Raw genomic sequence first — 25,441 nt, 5'->3', positions numbered from 1 at the left:
AACTGGTTCCCAAAGCAGCTGCAACCATTTTAGATTTGCATCAGCAATGTACAAGGACACCAATTTCTCCACATCTTCTCCAGCACTTGCTGCTATCTTTTTTATTAGTTGTTCTAGTTGGAGTCCTAACTGAAGTTGGGGATCAGTGAGGTTTTGATTTGTGTTTCCCTAATGGCATTGAGTACATTTTTATGTGCTTAATGGCTATTTATATATTTTGTTTGGAGGAATTTCTCTTCAGATCCTTTCCTGGGCTTGATTTTATCCAAATCCTACAGCATACAGATGCTCCAGTGGTAAGTTTGCTCTGGTTTGTCTGTGTATTGTTTGATTTCTCTGCTTACCAAGAATCAGTTGTGTTTGTTCTCAAGTTTATTTATACCAGTGGTATAGTGAATATTAATTAATAGGCACAGATGATACAGCAGTGAACAAAACAGACAAATAAATATTAATAAATATTACTCAAATAGATGAAATGTGAATGCAAAAAGCAGCTGTTTTTATGAATTGCTTTGGAAAGACTTGATAAAGGCATGAAGCTGAAAGAATTGCCTTTCAGTGAATTAAATTGTGGTCAGTTCAGCCAAAACAGATTGGGGAAACCTTACAAATCTGGGAGGATTCTACTCCTAGAAAACTTTGCAGATATTTTAAAAGTCTTGTTCTACTGTGAAAGGGAGGAAAATGGACATTGTAGATAATGGATTATGATTGTGGTTTATCCAAGGAAGTGGAGAGCTGCATTTGGCAGACCCATACTCAAAGAAAAGGTCTTGATGCTATAATATATGGGGAAATGAATATCCACTAATACGTTTGAAGTTTAAAATGGTTGTAATATGTATGTGTCATTTAAAAAATGATTCCTTGCTCTACCTGACTTTTATGATTAATTGATCAGTGAAGGTTTCTGCTATATGAGGTGTGCCCTAAGGAAGATACTGATACAGTGTTAAGGGAATGAATAATTCCTATTCCTGGGAATCAAAAAATAATTCCTATTTTCCTGAATTTAGTGGCTCTCGAACTGGGCTTTACAGGCAGAGTAGAATGTCAGCCCCAAACTTTTGCCTGAGGCCTTTGTTGACCTTCCTTTTGCCTGGAACCTTCTTGTCCCATTTATTTATCCCCTAGCTCCTTCTCATCTTCAACTTCACTTTCAAAATGATGCCTTAAAATTGCAGCCTTTTCTGCCTCCCACCTCTTTTCCCCTACTCATACTCGAATCCTCATTTGTGTTTTTTTTTCTGTCTCCAAAACACCTTATTCTCTGTGACCTAATATGAAAAGTTGTGTTAGTTGCTCAATCGTGTCCCACTCATTGTGCGACCCCGTGGATTGTAGCCTACCAGGCTCCTCTCTTCATAGAATTCTCCAGGCAAGAATACTGGCATGGGTAGCCATTCCCTTCTGTAGGGGATCTTCCCAACCCAGGGATAGAACCCAGGTCTCCTGCGTTGCAGGCAGATTCTTTACTGTCTGAGCCCCGAGGGAAGCCTGTGACCTATTACACATGTTATTCTCTGACGACTCTGTGTAGATCCATGAGGGCAGGGAATTTTGTCTTTCGTCCACTGCTGTATCATCTGTGCCTAGAACTATATCTGACACAAAATTAGGTGCCCATCCTATATTTATTTGTGGAGTTAATGACTGAAAGAATGTAGAAACTGAGGAGAGTTGAAAAGAGTGTTCTCTAGGCTATTGGAATGGCGCTGGAATCCAGCTACAAAGATGGGAAAGCAAGGGGACTATTTGGGGATACTGGGCTGTGGGGATGAAGGCAGGAGATGAGTCTAACACAGTTGCCACTGTATTAGAGGAAGGCCTGGAAGGCTGAACTGAAGGTTTGACACTTGCTCTGAAGAGAAAGGAAAGCTTTTAAAGGATTTGAGTCATATCGTGGTTTTAGAAAACAAAGTCTGGAATTGAAAGGGAGAGGAGAGGGGCGTGGTGAAAGATGGCAGTGGAAATGAGAACTCAGAAGATTTGTTTGGCTGCACTTTATGTTTAGAAATTGAATTGGTTGTTAACCATTTGAAAATCTTGAGGTGTCACTTAAAAATCTGGATTTTGGTCTGCCTTTTCTGAACTTATCAGGGCTTCCCTAGTGGCTCAGTTGGTAAAGAATCAACCTGGAACGCAGGAGATCCTGGTTTGATTCCTGGGTCGGGAAGCTCTGCTGGAGAAGGGACAGGCTACCCACTCCAGTATTCTTGGGCTAACCTTGTGGCTCAACTGGTAAAGAATCTGTGTGCAATGCAGGAGGCCTGAGTTCGATCCCCGGATTGGGAAGATCCCCTGGAGAAGGGAAAGGCTACCCACTCCAGTGTTCTGGCCTGGAGAGTTCCATGAACTGTGTAGTCCATGGGGTTGCAAAGAGTCCCTACACAACTGAGCGGCTTTCACTTCAGTTTTTGAACTTGGAGGTATTGATAACATTAGGCTCTTTACACATGGCAAAAATTCTCCAGAGCTGTCTAATAGGGCATCAGCTCTTCAGCTTGTTAGGCCCTACCCAGCCATCCTTTTACTGACCTTTTTCTCCCTTAGCTTCTGGATCACCTCCTATAGGCGGCAGGATGAATTGTGATGCTCTTGATATGGGGTGGAGAACCTGTTTGGAGGAGGGTCAAATTGCTGTGTAATCCTTCCTTCATTGCTGTTGCTCACAACCAAGTTGAATGTAAATCCTTTTTTCTGCAGTTTCTGACCCTTCCCATCTGAGCACCTCTCCTGCCCATAACTCCTTGCAACTTCTGCTTTATTCTGTCCTTTCCCTACTCAAATCTTGCCTTGAATCTGCCTCCTACTTCTTCCTATTTGAAAGCTACCCTGCTATCATCTCTGACTGTATACCAATTTCCTTGAAATGTTCTCTAATGATATTTTAAAATCATATTTAGTTTTCCTTTATCAATTTTATATCTTAGTTTTGGTACTTCCCCTTTTTTAGCTTTCCCTTTTTTTTCTCTTTCTAAATTCTTGAAGAAGAAACAGAACTTTGTTTCTATTTCCTTAAGACCACAGGAATTTATGATAAATTTCCTCTCGTTGTTGTATAGCTTAGGAATTTAGATGTTTCTGATAGATTGTTTTGTGGTTTTGCATTATGGCCTAAGAATGTGTTATATAATTCTAGGTTTTCATATAAGAACTAGGTGGGGAATTCCCTGGTGGTCCAGTGGTTAGGAATCCATGCTTTCAGTGCTGAGAGCATGGTGTCAGTCCCTGAGAGCAAGGTCTGAGAGCAAGGTCTCGCAAGCAGCACAGTGAGGCCAAAAAAACCAACCAACCAAACTAGAAATTAGGTGTGTCTCTGCATTCTAGTATGAAAACATGTTTTGTGAAAGATGCTTATACCTCAGAAAAGAAAGTGTTATTTCCTTAGCTTCTTAGTCCCCTATTATGTAACTATTAATTTTACTTAAAGTTTAAAACATTTTCTGAATTTCAAACTTAGAAATAAATTGTAGTAGTATACCCAGATTTTCCAGTTAAGGTTTCACCACATTTGTGGTATCATAGTCTCTTTATATATATAAATCTGTCTATATCTATATATTTCTATCTACTTACACCTGTATCTATATTTCATCTGTGCTGTGTGTGCTGTGCTTAGTCTCTCCATCATGTCCGACTCTTTGCACCCCATGGACTGTGGCCCGCCAGGCTCCTCTGTCCAAGGGGGTTCTCCAGACAAGAATGAAGTAGGTTGTCATGCCCTCCTCCAGGGGATCTTCTCAACCCAGGGATCAAACCCAAGTCTCCCTCATTGTAAGCGGATTCTTTACCGTCTGAGCCACGAGGGAAGCCTGATATTTTATCTATATCTATCTAAATCTTTCTTTTCTGAACCTGACTCTGCCGAGTTGGCCCCTACTAAAGGAAATGGTTTAATTTATGCTTTATATCAGTTTTATTCTTTTAATACTTTGTGTTGTCATCTATTGTGAATGAAACATTGAAGGCTTCAATTATAATAAAAGTTCATTTTGTATATTTTTGTTATTCTATTTGGGACACATACATTGAATAGTTTTTGTTTCATTTTTTTGTTGTAATTTTTATTTTTGTGTAAGATAGATTTAAAGAATATCCTGAAGTAATAATATTGCCTATTCGGTTTTGGATTTGTGTGTATCTTTTAAATGTTGGGATTCGTTTCACAGTGTAGATAACAGACCATTCTGCTTTCATAGCCCTTTTACATTAAGTGAAGTAATTATGATATTTGTGATAACCCTCTATTATTGTGATTATCTATTAAGATGTAAAATCCAGGTGTTTTTAGTATAGCTGCAAAGTTGTGCAGCTGTCACCGTGATCAGTTTTGGAACATGTTTGTCCTTTCCAAAGAAACCTCATATTCCTTAGCAATCACTCTCCAAACCCCACTCCCGCAGCCCTGGGTAACCACTAATCTATCTTTTGCTGTAGATGTAACAGCTGTGGACGTTGCGTGTAAGTGGAATCACACAATTGTGATTGGCCTCTTTCACTTAGCGGACTGTTTGCAATATTCATGCGTGTTGTAGCATGGATCAGAATGTCATTGGTTTTTATGACCAAATACTATTCCATTGTATGGAGAAGACCATGTTTTGTTTATCCATTCGTCAGCTGATGGACATTTGACTTGTTTCCACTTTCTAGCTATTACGAATAATGCTGCTGTAAACATTCATGTACAGGTTTTCCTGTGGACATATGTTTTCAGTTTTCTTGGGTATATACCTAGGAGTATTAATAGCATTACTGGGTCACATGGTAAGTCTGTGTTTAATATTTTGAGGAACTGCCAAGCTGGTTTGCAAAGTGCTGCATCATTTTACATTTTCAGCAGCAGTGTCTGAGGATTCAAATTTCTCCACATTCTGGCCAACACTTGTTTTTGTCTTTATTATAACCAACCATCTTTTAAGTTCATATGTATTATCCCTCATTTCCTTATGCATGTGATTTCTTTCAGTTCAGTTCAGTCTCTCAGTTGTGTCTAACTCTTTATGACCCCATGGACTGCAGCAAGGCCTCCCTGTCCATCGCCAATTTTGGAGTTTACTCAAACTCATGTCCGTTGAGTCGGTGATGCCATCCAACCATTCTGTCCTCTGTTGTCCCCTTCTCCTCCTGCCTTCAGTCTTTCCCAGCATCAGGGTCTTTTCAAATGAGTCAGTTCTTTGCATCAGGTGGCCAGAGTACTGGAGTTTCAGCCTCAGCATCAGTCCTTCCAATGAATATTCAGGACTGATTTCCTTCAGGATGGACTGATTGGATCTCCTTGCAGTCCAGGGGACTCTTAAGAGTCTTCTCCAACACCATAGTTCAAAAGCATCAATTCTTCGGCGATCAGCTTTCTTTATAGTCCAACTCTCACATCCATACAGGCTGGAAAAACCATAGCTTTGACTCCTGCTGCTGCTGCTGCTAAGTCGCTTCAGTCGTGTCCGACTCTGTGCGACCCCATAGACGGCAGCTCACTAGGCTGCTCTTTCCCTGGGATTCTCCAGGCAAGAGTACTGGAGTGGGTTGCCATTGCCTTTTCCAGTGCATGGAAGTGAAAAGTGAAAGGGAAGTCACTCAGTCGTGCCCGACTCTTAGCGACCCGATGGACTGCGACCAACCAGGCTCCTCCGTCCATGGGATTTTCCAGGCAAGAGTATTGGTGTGGGTTGCCATTGCCTCCTCCATAGCTTTGACTAGACGGACCTTTGTTGGCAAAGTAACGACTCTGCTTTTTACCATGCTGTCTAGGTTGGTCATAACTTTTCTTTCAAGGAGCAAGTATCTTTTAATTTCATGGCTGCAGTCACCTCTGCAGTGATTTTGGAACCTCCCCACAAAATAAAGTCTCACTATTTCCCCATCTATTTCCCATGAAGTGATGGGACCAGATGCCATGATCTTAGTTTTCTGAATGATGAGCCTTAAGTGAACTTTTGCACTCTCCTCTTTCACTTTCATCAAGAGGTGCTTTAGTTCCTCTTCACTTTCTGCCATAAGGGTGGTGTCATCTGCATATCTGAGGTTATTGATATTTCTCTTGGCAATCTTGATTCCAGCTTGCGCTTCTTCCAGCCCAGCGTTTCTCTTGATGTACTCTGCATAAGTTAAATAAGCAGGGTGACAATATACAGCCTTGACGGACTCCTTTTCCTATTTGGAACCAGTTTGTTGTTCCATATCCACTTCTAACTGTTGCTTCCTGACCTGCATACAGATTTCTCAAGAGGCAGGTCAGGTGGTCTGGTATTCCCATCTCCTGAAGAATTTTCCAGTTTATTGTGATCCACACAGTCAAAGGCTTTGGCATAGTCAATAAGGCAGAAGTAGATATTTTTCTGGAATTCTCTTGCTTTTTTGATGATCCAACGGATGTTGGCAATTTGATCTCTGGTTCTTCTGCCTTTTCTAAAACCAGCTTGAACATCTGGAAGTTCATGGTTCACATACTGTTGAAGCCTGGCTTGGAGAATTTTGAGTGTTACTTTGCTAGCGTGTGAGATGAATGCAATTGTGCAGTAGTTTGAACATTCTTTAGCATTGCCTTTCTTTGGGATTGGAATGAAAACTAACCTTTCCCAGTCCTGTGGCCACTGCTGAGTTTTCCAAATTTGCTGGCATATTGAGTGCAGCCCTTTCACCATCAGCATCATCTTTAAGATTTGAAATAGCTCAACTGGAATTCTATCACCTCCACTAGCTTTGTTCGTAGTGATGCTTCCCTAGGCCCACTTGACTTCACATTCCAGGATATCTGGCTCTAGGTGAGTGATCACACCATCGTGATTATCTGGGTTGTGAAGATCTTTTTTGTACAGTTCTTCTGTGTATTCTTGCCACCTCTTCTTAATATCTTCTGCTTCTGTTAGGTCCATACCATTTCTGTCCTTTATTGAACCCATCTTTGCATGCAGTGTTCCCTTGGTATCTCTAATTTTCTTGAAGAGATCTCTAGACTTTCTTTCAGTTCAGTTCAGTTCAGTCGCTCAGTCGTGTCTGACTCTTAGCGACCCCGTGAATCGCAGCACGCCAGGCCTCCCTGTCCATCACCAACTCCTGGAGTTCACTCAAGCTCACATCCATCGAGTCAGTGATGCCATCCAGCCATCTCATCCTCTGTTGTCCCCTTCTCCTCCTGCCCCCAATCCCTCCCAGCATCAGAGTCTTTTCCAATGAGTCAGCTCTTTGCATGAGGTGGCCAAAGTACTGGAGTTTCAGCTTTAGCATCATTCCTTCCAAAGAAATCCCAGGGCTGATTTCCTTCAGAATGGACTGGTTGGATCTTCTTGCAGTCCAAGGGACTCTCAAGAGTCTTCTCCAACACCACAGTTCAAAAGCATCAATTCTTCGGCACTCAGCTTTCTTCATAGTCCAACTCTCACATCCATACATGACCACAGGAAAAGACTTTCTTTAGTAGCATGTAAATTTCAGTTTTTATAAAAGCCGGTTTGGGAAAAGCCGGTTTGGGAGATAATGTCAACCCATTTACCTTCTCCTGCTCATCCTCCCCTTTTTTTTTGCATTGTTAGAAACATTGTTTTAACAGAACTGTTTTCATTATTCCTACTATTAGTTCCTTTATTAGCTTCTCTCATGGGAGAACTGAAACATTTAGCAGTTGGCATACTACTCTTCTTGTAGGCTGTGAAATTCTATTTAAATTTAATCTTAAAACTCTATTTACTTTTATTGTATTAGATGATTTACTGTTCACCTTTTGCTACTGTTTGCATCTATTCCTTGTTCACAAGTGTCATGTATTTTTCATGGCTCAGTAGTTTAATCATTTTTTGAAAAGTCATTTTCGGTTCTAAAGTTCTTAACGTATTCTTCTGCCTTCAGAAACTTTGGCAGGTATTACATTTTCAACCATGCCTCCATTCCTCCTATTGTTTGTGCAGGTATTCTCCGAGTCTTTTCCATGGTTAAAAAAAGGAAAAGGGAAAAACCCCACACCTTTTTTCTTTATTATAAAAGTAGTATTTGTTTGATGGAAGAAATTTGAGGAATATGAAAAATTGTACAGAGATATCTGTGATGATTGCCATTCTCCTCTTGATGTATCTTATAATGTTAGTGCTGAAATTATTTCATTTATACCAGAAAGTTTGAACTTTTTTATTTTTAAAATATTTATTTTTATTTCACTGCATAGGCTCTTTGTTGTGGCACTAGGGGTCTAGTTCCCTGACCAGCGATCGAACTCAAGCCCCCTGTATTGGAAGTGCAGTCTTAGCCACTGGACCACCAGGGAATTCCTTGAACTTTTTTCTTGATGTTAATGTTTGCTTTGGCATGTTCTGTTTAACCTGGAGCCACTACTGTTCACAGATCAGATCTTATGGAATTTTAAGTTCAGCTTATTTTTTGGTCAGCTTTTATATAACATTATTTTACAAGTGAACCTTAACTGCTGATATTTCTGTTTCAGTTCTGTTGTTCATAGCCTTGTCGTATATTTAGATACTCTATTGTTCACATGTCAGCTCAGTCTTTGTTTATTATTTTTTTCATAGATGTTTTTTCCTCTGTAAAGTGGTTTGAGATGTTTCTTAGGTTGTGCAATTATATTTACTATTGTTTCCTTCAAGTTCAGACCATAAGTGCTTCCTGAGTGAGTGAAAGTCGTGTCCGGCTTGACTCAGTCGTGTCTGACTCTTTGCGACTCTTTTCTCTAGGCCTGAATACTGGAGTGGGTAGCCTTTCCCTTCTCCAGGGGATCTTCCCAACCCAGGGATGGGACCCAGGTCTCCCACATAGCAGGTGGATTCTTTTACCAGCTGAGCCACAAGGGAAGTCCAAGAATACTGGAGTGGGTAGCCTATCCGTTCTCCAGTGGATCTTCCTAACCCAGGAACTGAACCGGGGTCTCCTGTATTGCAGGCGGATTCTTTACCAACTGAGCTATGAGGGAAACAAGTGCTTCCTAATTACCATTTAATTAAACTTAGTTTTTTAAAAAAGATTATTCCCTGTTTTATAAAATGGGGTTTAAGGTTGGGGTTGTGTCATAGTTTTGGTTTTGATGGTTTTATCCAATGGGGAGAAGTATCCTTGGTAGTTTCCGGTGGTCTTTTGTAAAGATGTCTTTTAATCTTTTTTATCCCTTGAGGGATTATTATACCCATTTTTACTCTAGGGAACTGGGGTTTCTCAGATTTAGTGCTTGGCCAGTTTCCTGTAGTTACTTAATCAAATACTTAAAACTCCAAATCTGGGACTCTTTCTATGAATAATAATGCCCCAGAGTTTGTGAAGTCCTTTTAAAATAGTTAACATCGGGCTCTTTAGTGATAACTTGCAAGTTCTTTTGTAGATTTTTGTCTCTGTGGGTGACATCTGGGTTCTGGCTACCTCCCATTCCATTTGGTATTGCAGACAGTAAGCAATAGTGGTTAGAATTAGAACTAGAAATGGGAATTACCTGGTGGTCCTGTAGTTAAGACTCAGTGCTTTCACTGCTTTGGGCCCCGGTTTGATCTCTTGTAATGAAACTAAAATCCCGCAAGTTATGTGGAGTAACAGAAAAAAAGAAATAGAAATAGAAGGGTGTTTTCTTGTGTTTAGATTTATTTGTTGATATTTCAAAATTTTTAATATAGGAACTGTACTGAATGTACTTTGAAAAGTTAAAAATACTTACATAAACATGTATATTTGCAAAATATAAATTGTGTTATAACTCTATGGTTTGTTTTTTAATTTTAGTTATTTTAAATTATGAAAGCATGATAACACATTTACAGGAGACTTGGAAAATACAGAACAAGGTTACATGTAGTTCTATTAATTATGTAGTTTTATAACCTGCTTTTTCACTACACAATGGATCTCAGTCTTTCCATATCAGTAGGTGTATTTCTGTCACATACTTTCATGGCTGCATAGTATTTCATCAGTAATTTATGTAATTAATTGCCAACAGGTGGACCCGTAGGTTGTTTTCCACTTTGCTATTATATAAAAAAGCTGATGTTACCAGTCTTGCAGGTACACTTTTGTATGTTTTGTCTTCTATCCCTATCATAATTTCCTAGTAATGGAGTTGTGAGGTTAAGACATAGAGACAGTTTAAACTTCCATATATACTGCCACATTTTCCTCCCAGAGGTTCTGTCAGTTTATGCTCTTAAAGTCGGTTTGAATGCTCAATTTCCCCGTCTTCTCCAGAGCTGATATTTAAAAAAAAAAACAGCAGCAAACACTTAACATAGCACTTCTGATGTGTCATGCACTGCTGAGTGCTTTCCCTATCTTTATTTTAATCCTTCATCAGCATTATGAGATGGGTGCTGTTGTTGTCCCTATTTTGCAGATGAAGGAATGGAGGCTCAAAGTGGTAAATTACTAAGGTGTTATGTACTTGATAAGTGACAGAGGCAGCAGAGGCAGGATGCTGATCTGGGAGGTCTGATTCTAGAGTCTGCCTGTTAAACAGCAAATTATATTCCTTGTTCTTTTTTCAAAATTTAGATGACATGATTATTTTCTCCTGTTTTTGAAGTTTTTTTGTTCTTTATTGAGATATAATCCACATAACATAAAGGTCACCATTTTAAAGTATACAACTCAGTGGTTTTTAATATATTTAGTGTGTTATGCAACCATCACTGCTACTTACAATATAATTGCAAAGTGTTTCCGTCGCTCCCAAAATAATTTCCATACCTGTTAACAGCCCCAGTACTCCTCTGTCCTTGTCCCCTGGCAGCTGTATAGAGGCTTCAGTTTGTGGATCTGTGAGAGGGAAGCACCCAGGTTTGCCAAGCCAGCCAAAAATAGGAGTAAGGGAGAGAGTGTCCAAATTTGAGATCTTTCGTAGGGCTAGAAAGTCCCTGGGTACCATTAATACCCAGCTTGAGATCTAGGTATTTCTTTTTTATCCTGGAATAGATTGTCCTCCCCATCACCTTGCCTGAAGCATCCTGACATACAGGTGTTTAGAACTGAAATAGGCAGCAGGGAATGACTGTAGGTGTTTGATTGGAGGACTGACATGACCAGAATGGTGTTTAACAAAGGGTGGTTTGGCAGTAGTGTGCAGAATCGGATGAAAAACATTGGAGTCAGATAAACTGTATGGCACGTGTGAATTTCTTTTGTTTTATATAGCTTAGAGATCTTTGTCATCTCTTCTGTGAATGCTGTTTAATATTAATGTAAACTGCTTTTGGTTTTATATCGTGAACTATTGAGCAGTTTATTTTCCCCCAATATCTTTATAGCAGAAGATAACTCATGTAATAGCGTTAATTTAGTAAACAAGTCGAAGAGAACTTAATTCCTAGTTCATCTCACTTGCTGAGACTGAAGTCAACATTAACTGGACAGATCTGCTGTTTCAGTTTTCAATGACTTGTGTCATTACAGGTATCTCTAAGATCGGTCTGGGAAAGGAAAGGAAGTGAATCTTTGTTGTATACCTTCTTGTTCTAGGCACTGTTGCTCTTTAATGCATGATCTCATCTAACCATTACAACATCTAGGGAAGGTGATTTACTCTAAAATATGAAGCACTAGCCTGTGAACCTGGCCTGTATTGGCCCTCAAACTCATGCTCTGTTCATTGTATGGCAAACTGTGTCTGGGCTTGTTTGAAATCACATCGACTCTTTTTCTCCCGTGCTCAGTTGTGTCCAGCTCTTTGCAACCACATGGACTGTAGCCAGCCAGGCTCCTTTGTGCATGGAACTTTCCAGGCAAGAATATTGGAGTGGGTTGCCATTTCCTTTTCCAGGGAATCTTCCTGACCCAGGGATTGAACCTACATCTCTTGTGTCTCCTGCATTGGCAGGTGGATTCTTTACTAGCTGAGCCACCAGGGAAGCTCCCCCTTTAAATATAACTGGTATAAAAACTTGAAAAGAGAGGAAAAAAAAATCCATGTTCCATTGGTGCAAACACAGTTGGATTTTCCTATATATGTTTTTTTAATACATTATATTGGTATATGTATAGCTTTGTCTTCTACCTTACTTAACATTCATCAGCATATTTCCATATTGTTATATAATATATACAACCTTTTAAATAGCTGTGTAATATTCCATGTCTGTGTCACACTATTTCCTGGTGTGGGATATTTTAAATGTTTAACTATTCTTAATATTTCCACTGTTTTCAGCGTAGAGATTGTGGAACTGTCATGTAGGCAGTTGGACACAGTGTCAAGAACAAACAGGGCATCTTTTGGGAGTGAAACCATCCAGCAGGGGTCATGTCAGGTTGGATTGGTGTGTAGGTTTTCCCAAATACTATTTTTTTTTCTCTTCATTTTTTTCCAAATACTATTAACATCTAGGCAATGAGAATAAACCCACTGAAATTTTCTTAAGAACATGGTACAAAGTTTGAACATGTCCTGAAAGAGAGTCAATAAGGAATCACCTAGAGATAAACTGAGTATTTCCACATGTTGTAAAGTACTTAAAGAATACTTATCATTAAATCCTATTTAAGTATTAATTTATAGGACTTTGCTCAGCAGTGCTCTGAAGACTGGAAATAGCACTGGCAAAAGCAGATGAGAATGGCTTTAATAAGGTTGGGGAAAACCAGCTCTGAAGACTTGAGTCGTGGGAGTGGAAGAGTGCTGAAAGAAGTAAGATGAGATATTACAGTGGGATGGCCAAGGACAGAATATTTTTATACATAGTAGGAGCTCTCTTGTCTCAGTGCCGTAAGATTCTGGTAGTTGGTTAATCAAGAAAGTTTTTAAAGTGAGGAGTCACAAAATGATTTGTAAATGTATTTTAACTTAAAGATATATATTTATTAAACAATATTTTGAAAGAGAGCCCCGAGTTTTTCTTTGAGAATAACTAGAGTTTCCCCATTCTTGAATAAACCACATTCATAATGCATTGAGTACACATTCCAGTTTTAATGTCTTTAAAAAGGAATTTAAAGACTTGCAGATACAAAAACCTAGATTTTTATCTTGCCTCCACCTAAGGCAACAGCTGTTTTTAAAAAGGGACTCGTCCTAAGTCTTTCTGTAGCATCCAGTTTTATTTTCATAGAAAACTTATTTTCTTTCTTATGAAGAGTTGAAACCACATAATTACAGTAATGAATACAGTTGGTGATCAGACTGTGTGACATACATAACCAACTCTTGCAGCACAAGAGGAGCTCTCCTGATTGGAGCTCAGGTACTCATGAGTGTTCTAGAGAGTGACCTAGTAGCTTTGAGGATTCACTGAGCCATGGGCATTGGTTGGCATGTTTTACAGACAAAAGCACACTTGGGTTAATCTGGAGTGTTGATTAAGTCGGGGATAAATTCTAAGAGTGACGTGGATTGAGCAGCAGCAGAAGGAAAAAGGAGTGACTGAGAAGTGGTCAGAGAGTTAGTTGGGGGAATAATTAAGATTACCAGGTTGGAGTGGGGGAGGCCAGGTGTGTCAGCTCCAGTAGACAGGTCAAGAAAAGAGCTGGAAGACTTAAGAAGAAAGGTGTGGGATCTTTAGAATAGAGTGATTTTGACCTTTGATAGAATTTTGATATGAAAGGGGAAAGAAGCCAGGCTGATGAGAGGTTAAAACATTCTTAAAGGAGGACACCCACTCTGAGCCTCCTGTTGCAATGAAAAATAACTGTAGTAATGTGCAGAGATTTTGCAGATTGCTGCTGTTTGACTCATTTTCTTTATAATGATTGTGTTGGAGAATTAAACATAAAGCCTTTTATTTCATCTTTTACAGTGGGTCTCGCCTGGTGGTGAGTTTGTTCCCTGGGGGATGTTTTGTAGTGTTGAGACATTTTTGGTTACAGCTGGTCCTACTGGCTTCTAGTGGGTGGAGGCCAGGGATGTTGCTGAGCATCCTGCAGTGAACAGGGTGGCCCCCTCCAACAAAGAACTATCTTACCCAAAATGTCAGTAGTGCTGAGATGGAGAAACCCACAATTCTGTCATAACATCTTGCAAAGTTAATTCACTTTCTGTCTCCCATAATTACTAGCTAACTCATAAGATCCCCCAGTTACCTTCTGTTTAATTGGAATGGTGGTAGGAAAGTCGCATCATTCTGGAATGCTAATGGATCTCATTTTGAACTGCAGCCTGAACCTAGTTAGTGGTGCCAAAAGTTGGGGGTTCTGGCAGTTCACGTTCATAGTAAATAGGATTTCTTCCCTTCTGGTATATTGTTCCCCAGCCTTGGAAAGTTGATGAAAATTGAGACAAGTTTTACATTTAGAGAATTATATGATGGGCACATTTACAACTAGAACTAAATATTTCTGTTTTGAATCCACTTTTCTGAGTGATTCTGTGTGTAAAATATTTCTGTTTGGAGAACTGATTTTTGGCCTTAGAAATGACTCATCCTTCTGAATTCCCACTTGGGGCTCAGGAAGGCAGGTGTGTTATCATCGTTATTATTGATAGGTAGTAGAGTGCCCTCCTGATGCCCGGTACTGAACAGAAGATGACCCCAATTCAGAATTCTTTCTTAACTGATTTTGCACTAAGGCCATAGTTCTCAAATTTGTGAGGAGTCAGGGCACTGGAAAGTCATGATACTCTTGATAAACTAATTTTTATCAAACTATGATGTAGCACCCAATTATTTAAGACTTTGCCTGGACTTCTCCTGTCCAACCAAGACTTTGTTTATCAGGCTGAGCTTTTCTGTTATACCTTGTGGTTTAGTTGCTAAGTCCTGTCCGACTCTTGTGACCCCATGGACTGTAGCCTGCCAGGCTGCTCTGTCAATGGGATTCTCCATTGGCTAGAGTACTGGAGTGGGTTGCCATTTCCTTCTCCAGAGGATCTTCCCGACCCAGGAATCGAACCCAGGTCTCCTGCACTGTAGGTAGATTCTTTACCAACTGAGATACCAGGGAAGCTTCACCTTAGTATGAATGATTATTCTCCCAAGGTGTTGTTTGGTCTGTCATGCAAACAGGTGCGTGTGAACATCTTCGTGGCAGGGAGGGTTTAGGCTCTTGATTGCAGTTCCATTGTGCTTTTAAAATACAACAGATGAAGTATTACAACTCAAAAGAATCTGAAGCCAAGATAGCAAGTCTTAAAGTGTGATCTTGACCCATGGACAAAATAAAAATTTTATTTATTGTTGTTTGATATGTCTGATTTCATTGGAACCCAGTGTGAATCTTGAAGCTACAAAGAAGTAAGAGAAATACACTAAAATTTATTTCTCAAATCTTGCAATTCTTTTTATTTCTATGGTCCCTAAAATTGATTAAGCCTGTGGTTGAGCAGAGATGTCTTGCTTTCTTATCTTCTTTTCTAGAGCAGTTCTTTATGAACATTTAGTTATGTTCCTTGGGTTTGAATGTGTACGTAAGACAGTAACTGGAACCTGGAGACCTTGTGCGAGTTCCCTGCAGGAATATAAGTAGACAGAAAAAAGCAAACCCTCCACTTAGTATTGAGCCTCAGGAGCTAGTGTGAATGTTTAAGGGGGGAAAGGGAAGAATGAGCGAAAATTGAAAGATGAGGCAAACCAAGAACATAAAGCCTCCAGAGCCAAGGTGAAAGGAATCGAAGGATGGTCACCTCTGCCTTGAGTGCTATGTGAAACATTGAGAGCGGCGAAACAACGGCATTAGTTTCCTGTAGTTTTTGTTTCTGCTGATCTTCTAAAAATTTTTTTTACACATATGCTTGAACTTTAGAGCAATCCAATTCTGTGCACCTGAGATCCATTTAAGGAAAAGAAAAAAAATTTTTTTGTAACCTATAGTTACATAGACATGCTTGCTTTAGTGCAATGCTTGGTTCAGGGTGGTTACTCAAATAAGTACCCTGACTCTCCACTCCTTGGGTGTTTAGGTACTAGACTATCCGTTCCTCAGAGGGTCAGCTGGGAGTGGGAGCCGTGAGACAAATGGCAGAGACATATTGCAGAGCCCTGAGGACAAATGGGGCTGAGAGCGGCAATGGTCAACCAGGGGCGCCTGTCCCTAGATAGAGAAATAGAACCTCCTCACGTCAGTCCACTGAGGCCTGCTTTGCCATTTAGAAGTAGAAAACAACCAGGGATGAGGGACTGCAGGAGAAATGCTTTCTGAGATATGCTTGCCAAGACCTCATGTCCATCTAGAGCTGCAGGAAGGAGGTCTTGTGTTCTTCGCAGAGTGTCTCAGCTGTTGAGCCACAGAGTCAGGAGCTAACCTGGGCTTCTCTGCTTCCAGACTCATGAATTCACCTCCTCATTGGGATGAGTTGTCTTTTTTTTTTTTTTTTTTAATAATGTTGCTTGTTTATTTTTTGGCTTTGTTGGATCTTTGTTGCTGCGTGGGCGTTTCTCTAGTGGTGGTGAACCAGGGCTGCTGTCTAGTGGTGGTGTGTAGGCTTCTCATTGCAGGGCTTCTCCTGTTGGGGAGCACAGGCTCTAGGGGGTGCAAGCTTCAGCAGCTGCAGCGCGCAGACTCAGTAGTTGTGGTTCTTGGGCTCTGGAGCACAGGCTCAGTAGTTGTGCCACGTGGGCTTAGTTGCTCTGCCGCACGTGGGATCTTCCTAGATCAGGGATCGAACCTGTGTCTCCTGCATTGGCAGGCAGATTCTTCACCAATGAGCCACCAGGGAGGCCCTGGGATGAGTTTTTAAACAACCATTTGTTGATTGTTTATATAAGTGCATTTGTTGTTGTAGCTCTCATTCCCACTAGGGAGGATATGAAAATTGGCTTTGTAGTGGTTTTCACCCAGTTCCATGTGATTGGCAGCTTTTCTGTAACCTGGAAGCAATTTATTAGGTTTCCTAGAGAGATTATTTTGATCGTTCCAGAATAAGACTGACAGTCTTGGAATAAGCACAGAATGACTGCAGAATACTTGTATTGTTGATAGGCTCTGCTTCCTGTGGTAGTAAAATTATATCAATCATTTAAAAATTTTAAATCTATGAAGATTTTGAACCTCTTTCTTTGCATATAAATGCCCCATATATACTTATGGTGTGAACTACTGTATATATCTATTATGTGAAATTCAAGCTTACTTACTGTATCATTCTTTTGTAATTGAAACTGTTTATCTGTCTAGAGTGAATAATGATCACCCAAAACTTTTTCTGAGTGCCAAAAAAGTCAAGATTTTTTTTCAGTTATTCTTATTGGCTGCCCTTAAAAGTAACTCAGTCACTAGAAAAATAATCTAAATTATTAAGATAATAATAGTAAGAAGACTGTCTTAAGCTCTTGGCAGGCAAAATAAAAAAATTCTATGGATTTCCCTTTTGAGAATTATGTGAAATCCTGACATTTTGAGCTTTATTTTGCTTTGCTTTATGTGATTTTAGGCACATTACTATGCACAACTTTTTTTGGGGAATCTTGAACATTTTGTGTCCCGTAGAACTTAATTTTTGTATGTTGTGACTTATTATACTTGTCGATGAGATATAAGGATTTTTTTCTTTTATTTATAAATGCACATTTGGATAAAAGGGACACACACACACACACACATATATATATATGAAACAATTTTTGCTCTTTTACAGAATTAAATGTGAGGGAATCTGATCTAAGAGTTTGTGATGAATCGTCATGTAAATACGGAGGAGTCTGTAAAGAAGATGGAGATGGTTTGAAATGTGCATGTCAGTTTCAGGTAAGAAAATCAAACCTTTTCTCAAAAGTTTTAACATTTGTCATATTTTGTAATTCTACATTTTTTAAAATTAAAAAGCTTATTAAAACACCCTGAACCCTACAATAAATTTGGGTTCACAGCCCACCGATTCTTGTCAAATGAAATGCCACTGTTTGTACCTTCCATTCTTTTCTTGAATGATAAGGACAGACTGGCTCTCATAGAATGTGAAAATGCCTTGAAAAAAATACTAAAAGTTTTATTCAAATGTAAGGTATAATCGTCACTGAAAGGAAGTAAGGTACAGATTGCAGTAGAGTCACTTATTTAAAATGTTGGTCTTTTTATCCTCTTTCCTTCTCTTGTCTTTCTCTTTCCCTTATTTGCTTATTTCCCTTATTTGCTGCTGTCTCACCCTAACCCTGGAGAAGGAAATGGCAACCCACTCCAGTATTCTTGCCTGGAGAATCCCATGGACAGAGGAGCTTGGTGGGCTACAGTCTACTGGTTGCAAAGAGTCGGACACGACTGAGCGACTTCACTTTCACTTTCACTTTCACCTTATTTTGGCCAAAGAACATGACTGCCTCAGGGTAGATCTGAGTTAGAGATGGACTAGAAAGGGGGAATCTCAGACTAAGAGTGCGAATATCTTTATTTTTCAGATGCTGTTTTAGTTGTGAGTTTGTTGTCCAAAAACAACAAAAAGAATGGAAGTGAAATGTGCTACATTTTTTTTTTCTTCTTTTGATTGTGTCACATGGCTTTCGGGGTGTTAGTTCCCCTGACCAGGGACCATTGTTCACAAAGTGGTCCCTTATTCAGAATTTGTGATGAAACAAAAAAGGGACTGGAAATTTTAAAATTCATTATCTTATTCTAATTGTACCTACCATTTTGGATTTTAAAGGGAAGAAAGGGAACAGAGATTAGGAATAAAAGCAAAGGATAGTCAGTATTTCTAGAAACCCTATACAGCTTCAGGCATAATTCTGTATGATCCATCTGAAAATAGATAGCATATTTCCCAACCTTTCTTAGGATAGTGTAATGAGAATCAGAATCAGAAAGAGACCTTGATTATGAAGCCTTTTTGAAAACTGTTAACTGTCAAGTTTATTTTCATTAAAAGAAGTAGGAAGTTTAAGTAAAGGAGGAAGGGGTGGGGAGTATACTGATGACCAGCAAAAAATGTTCCTCTTGGTCAGAAGGGACTTTATAATCCACTGGTTATTGACAATAGCCACCTTTGAAGTGGCTTAGCTAACCTTGTGCCCACCCCTCCATGGTTCCTCATGTAACAGTAGGCAGGCCAGTGTAACTGCTGTATATAAAATAAATAATCAGCATGGGCCCACTGTATAGCACAGGGAACCCTACTCAATATTCTGTAATAACTTACATGGGAAAAGAGTCTTAAAAAGAATGGATATATGCACATATAACTGAATCACTTTGTTGTACACCTGAATTAACACAGCATTGTACATCAACTATAATAAAAAATAAAAATTAAATTTAAAAAATAGGCAGTGTTATGTCTGCCTGCCCTCTTGCTCCCTAAACCTTCTTAAGAAGGACAGTAACTAAAGTGGGCTTCTTTCCTTAAAAGGAGGTGTTGATGTACATGGTATATACCAAGCCCTCATGTACTTTTATTTCTTCTTGTTCTTCATGTTAGATACATTTTACTTACCTACATCAGGGTTCACTGATCCTTTTTTCTGTCATCACCATTCTTCCATTCAGTGAATCTCTACTTTCAGATACTTTATTCTTAGAATTTATATTTTCTGTTTGAGATTTCTTGTTTTTTCATTCCTTACAAGCTTATTTTCCTTGCGCATAGATATTGATGCTTAAAAAATCTTTGCCAGTTTCAACATCTGGGACATCTCAGGGATCATTTCTATTGATTGTGTTTTCATTTGAGAATGGATTGTGTTTTCTTTTTTTTCCTATTTATTCTGACTGTATCCTACACATTGTGAATGATGTGTTTTCTAGTGTTTGAATTACATTGCTCTGAGTATTGTCATTTTTGAAACAGTTGAATTGACTGAAAAACAGCAGACTTTGTCCTTCCTGTTTGAGCAGCAACACAAATATTGTTTATTTCAGGCTTAGCTGGTCTGCTTGGAGTGTGCCCCATGAGTGCTTGGTTCAAAAGTCAGCCACAGAATCTGGGGCTCCCTGCTTTCTCTCTCCTTTCTGGGACTTTCTCACTCACTTCCCAGTGGCTTTGGTTGCTCTGAATTCTATCCTCTGGGTCTTCATGCAACAAAGATTGCAGGTTTTCGCTGGATATTTTAGCTGTCCTGGGTGGGGAAAACTGGGGCTATTCCCCTCTTCCAACTGGTTTTTATTTCTTTAGGTTAAGGTCCTTGATGTGGAGTTGTCGGGCCAATGGAATGCTCATGTACAGATTAGCATTCTCACCAAGAGCAGTGTTACCAGGCTGCTTGTTTCGTTTCAGCCTCTTGGTAGTGAATTTTGTCAGTCCTTTTAAATTATATAAATCTGAAAGGCAAAGAAACTTTTTGCATTTGATTACTGGAGAAATTGGAAATGTGCCATAGATTTATTTGCCATTTTTTTGAATTAATATTTCATATTCTTTCTATTTTGGGGAGTATTTCCTTTTTCCCTGTGTTGATCTGTAAAGATACATGTGTATACTGTATCAATAAAATATAATGTACTGTTTGTGGTATTCTTATGATATTGCTTACTGTGCTGAATATTTTATATCCATTAACTCCTAAATATTTTATATATATTTATATATAAAAATTAACGTAACTTAAACTCTTATGAGAACCTATGATGTAGGTATCATTTTGATACATTTTTTAAAAGTGTGGTATTTGCCATAGTAAACAACTTGAACATTATATAAGGAAAAAATGTCTTCCACTCCAGACTACCAGTTGCTCTTCTCAGAGGCAACATCTGTTAATTCTTACATTTCCTTCTAAAAATATTCTGTGTTTTACTAATACATAATTGTTTTAATTTCTTTTAAGTACTAAGTCACTTAGGCATGCATGGTAAGTCACTTTAGTCTTTTCCGACTCTTTGCAGTCCTATGGACTGTATCCTACCAGGCTTCTCTGTCTATGGGATTCTCCACGCAAGAATACTGGAGTGGGCTGCCATGCCCTCCTCCAGGGGATCTTCCCAACCCAGGGCTCAAACCCACATCTCTTATGTCTCCTGATTTGGCAGGCGGGTTCTTTATCGCTAGAGCCACCTGGGATATATGTAATCCATATAAACTAAAGTACCTTAGAGATGGTTACTTTTTAGTTTATATGGATTACAAAGAAAGCTTTATATATTTTAAAGAAGTTATCCTAGTGTTATTTTCATTTTATGTTTTTTTTATATAAAGTTTTACATTTTCACTTCTTGTTTATCTTTGTCTTCATGATTTTCATTCTCAAAGTCTTTCCTTGCAACTCTAAGGTTATAAAGCCTTTTGATCTTTTTAACTTACTTGAACAGCTAGAGAACCTTCTCATGATCTGTCTGAATCCCTTGTATTCTCACCTTGTGGCAAAGCAAGAAAGGAAAAGAAAAGTTAGGGGTTTAGATCGCTAGACATTTACCCAGAGCTTACTTAGTGGTAGGTGCTAGGAATATAAAGATATTTAAAGACAAACTACTTACCTTGCAGGAGCAAACTGCCTAAGGGCTAACAGCGTGACTTGATCCTGCTGCTGAGTGAAACTTTGACTCCTCTTCTTTATAAGCTTTTACGTCTCTTCAACTTAGACTTCCGTTCTTGCTAGTTTAAGAACAATGACCTCATGTGCCCATTAAACACTTTTCTGTGGATGCTTTAGAAGTATCTTTCAATTCATTTAAAAACCTTGGCTTATGATTCATCATGCTTTCAGTGTCAAGCTTTTGGGGAGGCATAATTGAAACACATTTTAACAGATAATAATAGAATTTTAAATTCTAAAATTGTTTTGTTTAGCCTGTTAATAGGAGCTATTACATCTTGCCACATACATAAACAAAATTGCTTTTATTAATTTTGAACAAAGAAAAATGATCAGTGTTGCATCTTTTCATTAAAACCTGAATAATGTGTAAAGAGGAATGCCTGTGGCTTTTCCTGTTTTCTTTCTTCCCCTTTGTTCTTCTGACTGGAGTTCTCAGGCTGATATCTTTTTTTTCCCTGAGTTTCATAGTATTTTCTCTAGCTAAGTACTCTGTCCTCTTATTAGACTTTTGTATTAGTCAGGATTCTCCTGAGAAACAGAGCCAACAAGGTATATAGAGAGAGAAGAGAGAAAGAAATTACAAGGAATGGGCTCACTCATTTATGGACACAAAGTGCCATGATCTGCAGCCTGCAGGTTGGGGGCCCAAAAAGGCTGGTAATGTGGTTCCAGTGTGGGTCTGAAGGCCGGAGGATCAGAGGAACTGATATGTAAGTCTCAGTCTGAGTCCATAGGCCTGAGAACCAGGAGAAAACCAAGGTCCCAGCTCAACCAAGGTCAGGAGCTCATTCTCCCTTCATTTGCCTTTTTCTGTTTAGGACCTCAGTGGGTTGGATGATCCCACCCTCATTGGAGAGGGTATTTATTCAGTTCACCCAGTTTAAATGCCAATGCCATCGAGAAATACCCTCGACAGATACATCCAGAAATATTTAATCTAGGCACCCTGGAGCCCAGTCAAGTTAATACTTAAAATTAACCATCACAGCCTTGTTAATATCATTGTATTCAGCACAGTTCCTGACACACAGTAGGTACATAATAAATGCTGGAATGGATGTGGCTGCAGAGTTGTACACCGCTGCATCTTTGTAAACTGCTTCAAATCCCTCTCCAAGTAAAGAGTAGGTATGGGGGAGAGTTCTTTCCCCTAGCAAGAGTGACAGCAAAGAGGAGGCAAACCTTAAGATAGACTCATGCCTGAGTCAGAAGTTGCATGTTGTTAAAATTGCCCAAATCATTTAATTTTTCTATAGCATAATAATAAGCTCCTAAAAGCAACTCCTGGAAACCGACCGAGGACCTGCAGTCTGCTTTTCCATCATGCTCACTCCTTGGTATGTGCTTGTTAGGTTGCATTTCAAGGACATTGCCTATCTGTTTTAAGCTCCTTGCTCACTACCACCAAGTGACGTAATAGTGAGATCCTGCTGAAAAACTGGAACATGTAGTGGTTAGTGTTAGGAATTAGCTGTGACCCTAGACAATTACTTAAAACTCAGAAATGATAATATCTATAGCAGAACCAGTGAATGTATGTTGAAAATTTAGTATGGCCAGATATAAATGCTAAAGATGGATTTCTTGTATTTAATCCTCATAACAGTTTTGTTAGGTAGATACTATTATAATTACCATTTTACACATGGGAAAAAAAATGGCATTGGTGCTAACCCATAGTTATATGAATAGTTGACCCAAGAAATGAACTTAGCATTTGACTTCAGAGCTCTGGCCCTAAGCACTAAGTAGAGTACTGGAGTGGGTTGCCGTTTCCTTCTCCACATGTGCTTTGCAGGACTGTTATATTTAAGTTAGTTTAGGACATTTAAAGTTGCAGCCAATATTTACTAGATAGAAACTCTTCATTAAATGTTTGCTATTACCATATAGATTCTCAGCCCTATCAGACTTAATAACCCTTTTTTATAACCAATAATTTGTATTCCATTTCTTTCCTAAAATGAAATTTGTAGATAATGTAGTTTACATAAACATGTAATTAAAGAAACCAATATAATGTATAATTGAAATGTAAAGGAGAAATAAAAGTAATTTATAATAAAATAAGTATTTCAAAATGTAAATGCTGGGACATGATTATATTGGAAGACAATGTAGGGGTCCATTGCTTATATCTACTTAAATGAATATTTGGATTTTTAAAAAGATCATCATCAGCACTTTCATACCAATAGTACTAGAAAATGAAAAGTAGAAGTATGGTGAATGCTAGAATAAAAACTATTAGGAGAAGCTAGAACAGTCTTATGATCTTACCGTAGTTCCTACATGAATGGCTAGAGATGCATTCAGAAATTGTATGGTGTATATAAAAAGAAATTGTATGGTATATAAACAAAAAGAAATTGTATGATATGTATGGAACCGCCCTTTCCTTTGTGGTACTTTGAGCACCCTTAGAATCCATCTGCTAAATGACAGTAATGTCCTCTTGTCATCAGTTCAGTTCAGTCCACTCAGTCGGGTCCAATTCTTTGTGACCCCGTGGATTGCAGCACGCCAGGCCTCCCTGTCCATTGCCAACTCCTGGAGCTTACCCAAACTTACGTTCATTGAGTCGGTGATACCATCCAACCATCTCATTCTCTGTCATCCCCTTCTCCTCTGCCTTCAGTCTTCCCCAGCATCAGAGTCTTTTTGAAATGAGTCAGTTCTTCTTATCAGGTGGCCAAAGTATTGGAGTTTCAGCTTCAGTATCAGTCCTTCCAATGAATATGCAGGACTGATTCCCTTTAGGATGGACTGGTTGGATCTCCTTGCAGTCCAACAGACTCTCAAGAGTCTTCTCCAACACCACAGTTCAAAAGCATCAATTCTTCAGTGCTCAGCTTTCTTCACAGTCCAACTCTCACATCCATACATGACTATTGGAAAAACCATAGCCTTGACTAGATGGACTTTTCTTGGCAAAGTAATGTCTCTGCTTTTTAATATGTGTCTAGGTTGGTCATAACTTTTCTTATAAGGAGCAAGTGTCTTTTAATTTCATGGCTGCAGTCACCATCTACATTGATTTTGGAGCCCCCAAAATAAAGTCTCTCATTGTTTCCATTATTTCCCCATCTATTTGCCATGAACCAATGGGACCAGATGCCATGATCTTAGTTTTCTGAATGTTGAGTTTTAAGCCAAATTTTTCACTCTCCTCTTTCACTTTCATTTGTCATGGTGACAACCAAAAATGCCTCCATGGGGCACCCACCCCTAAGGGGCATGAGCACCTTTGTGAGCACTGTATTAGACAGTTGTTAAGCATTGCTGAGTGAAGAGTTACTTGGCTTGAAAAATCCATAGACTTGTATTTGACATCTTGGAGCTTATGGTCTTTTTTGTTGTGTTGTTGCTAATGATACATTGTATAATTATAGAGTAACATTGACTCTTGCAGACATCATGTAAGTTTTATTGTGTACATGTTGCTGCTGCTGCTGCGTCGCTTCAGTTCAGTTCAGTTCAGTCACTCAGTTGTGTCTGAGTCTTTGCGACCCCATGAATCGCAGCACGCCAGGCCTCCCTGTCCATCACCAACTCCCGGAGTTCACTCAGACTCCTGTCCATTGAGTCAGTGATGCCATCCAGCCATCTCATCCTCGGTCGTCCCCTTCTCCTCCAGCCCCCAATCCCTCCCAGCATCAGAGTCTTTTCCAATGAGTCAACTCTTCGCATGAGGTGGCCAAAGTACTGGAGCTTCAGCTTTAGCATCATTCCTTCCAAAGAAACCCCAGGGCTGATCTCCTTCAGAATGGACTGGTTGGATCTCCTTGCAGTCCAAGGGACTCTCAAGAGTCTTCTCCAACACCGCAGTTCAAAAGCATTAATTCTTTGATGCTCAGCCTACTTCACAGTCCAACTCTCACATCCATACATGACTACTGGAAAAACCAAAGCCTTGACTAGACGGACCTTAGTTGGCAAAGTAATGTCTCTGCTTTTGAATATGCTATATATGTTGATCATAACTTTTCTTCCAAGGAGTAAGCGTCTTTTAATTTCATGGCTGCAGTCACCATCTGCAGTGATTTTGGAGCCCCCCAAAATAGTCTCCCACTGTTTCCACTGTTTCCCCATCTATTTGCCATGAAGTGATGGGACCAGATGCCATG

The 25,441-nt window shown here is 39.3% G+C and overlaps 1 protein-coding gene across 1 annotated transcript in view; it reads left to right on the top strand.

Moving 5' to 3' along the window:
* TMEFF1 (transmembrane protein with EGF like and two follistatin like domains 1) overlaps positions 1 to 25,441 on the top strand; it is a 102,750-nt gene that overhangs the window by 10,634 nt on the left and 66,675 nt on the right. Inside the window, exon 2 of the mRNA XM_069575557.1 lies at positions 17,489 to 17,598. Within this exon, the coding sequence (XP_069431658.1) occupies positions 17,489 to 17,598 (110 nt within the window). The remainder of the gene's footprint in view (positions 1 to 17,488; positions 17,599 to 25,441) is intronic.

Source organism: Ovis canadensis, chromosome 2 (assembly GCF_042477335.2).
Source record: "Ovis canadensis isolate MfBH-ARS-UI-01 breed Bighorn chromosome 2, ARS-UI_OviCan_v2, whole genome shotgun sequence".
Classification (NCBI taxonomy): Eukaryota; Metazoa; Chordata; class Mammalia; order Artiodactyla; family Bovidae; genus Ovis; species Ovis canadensis.
Note: the sequence above shows the minus strand (reverse complement) of the source record. Positions and strands in the feature narration are given on the sequence as shown.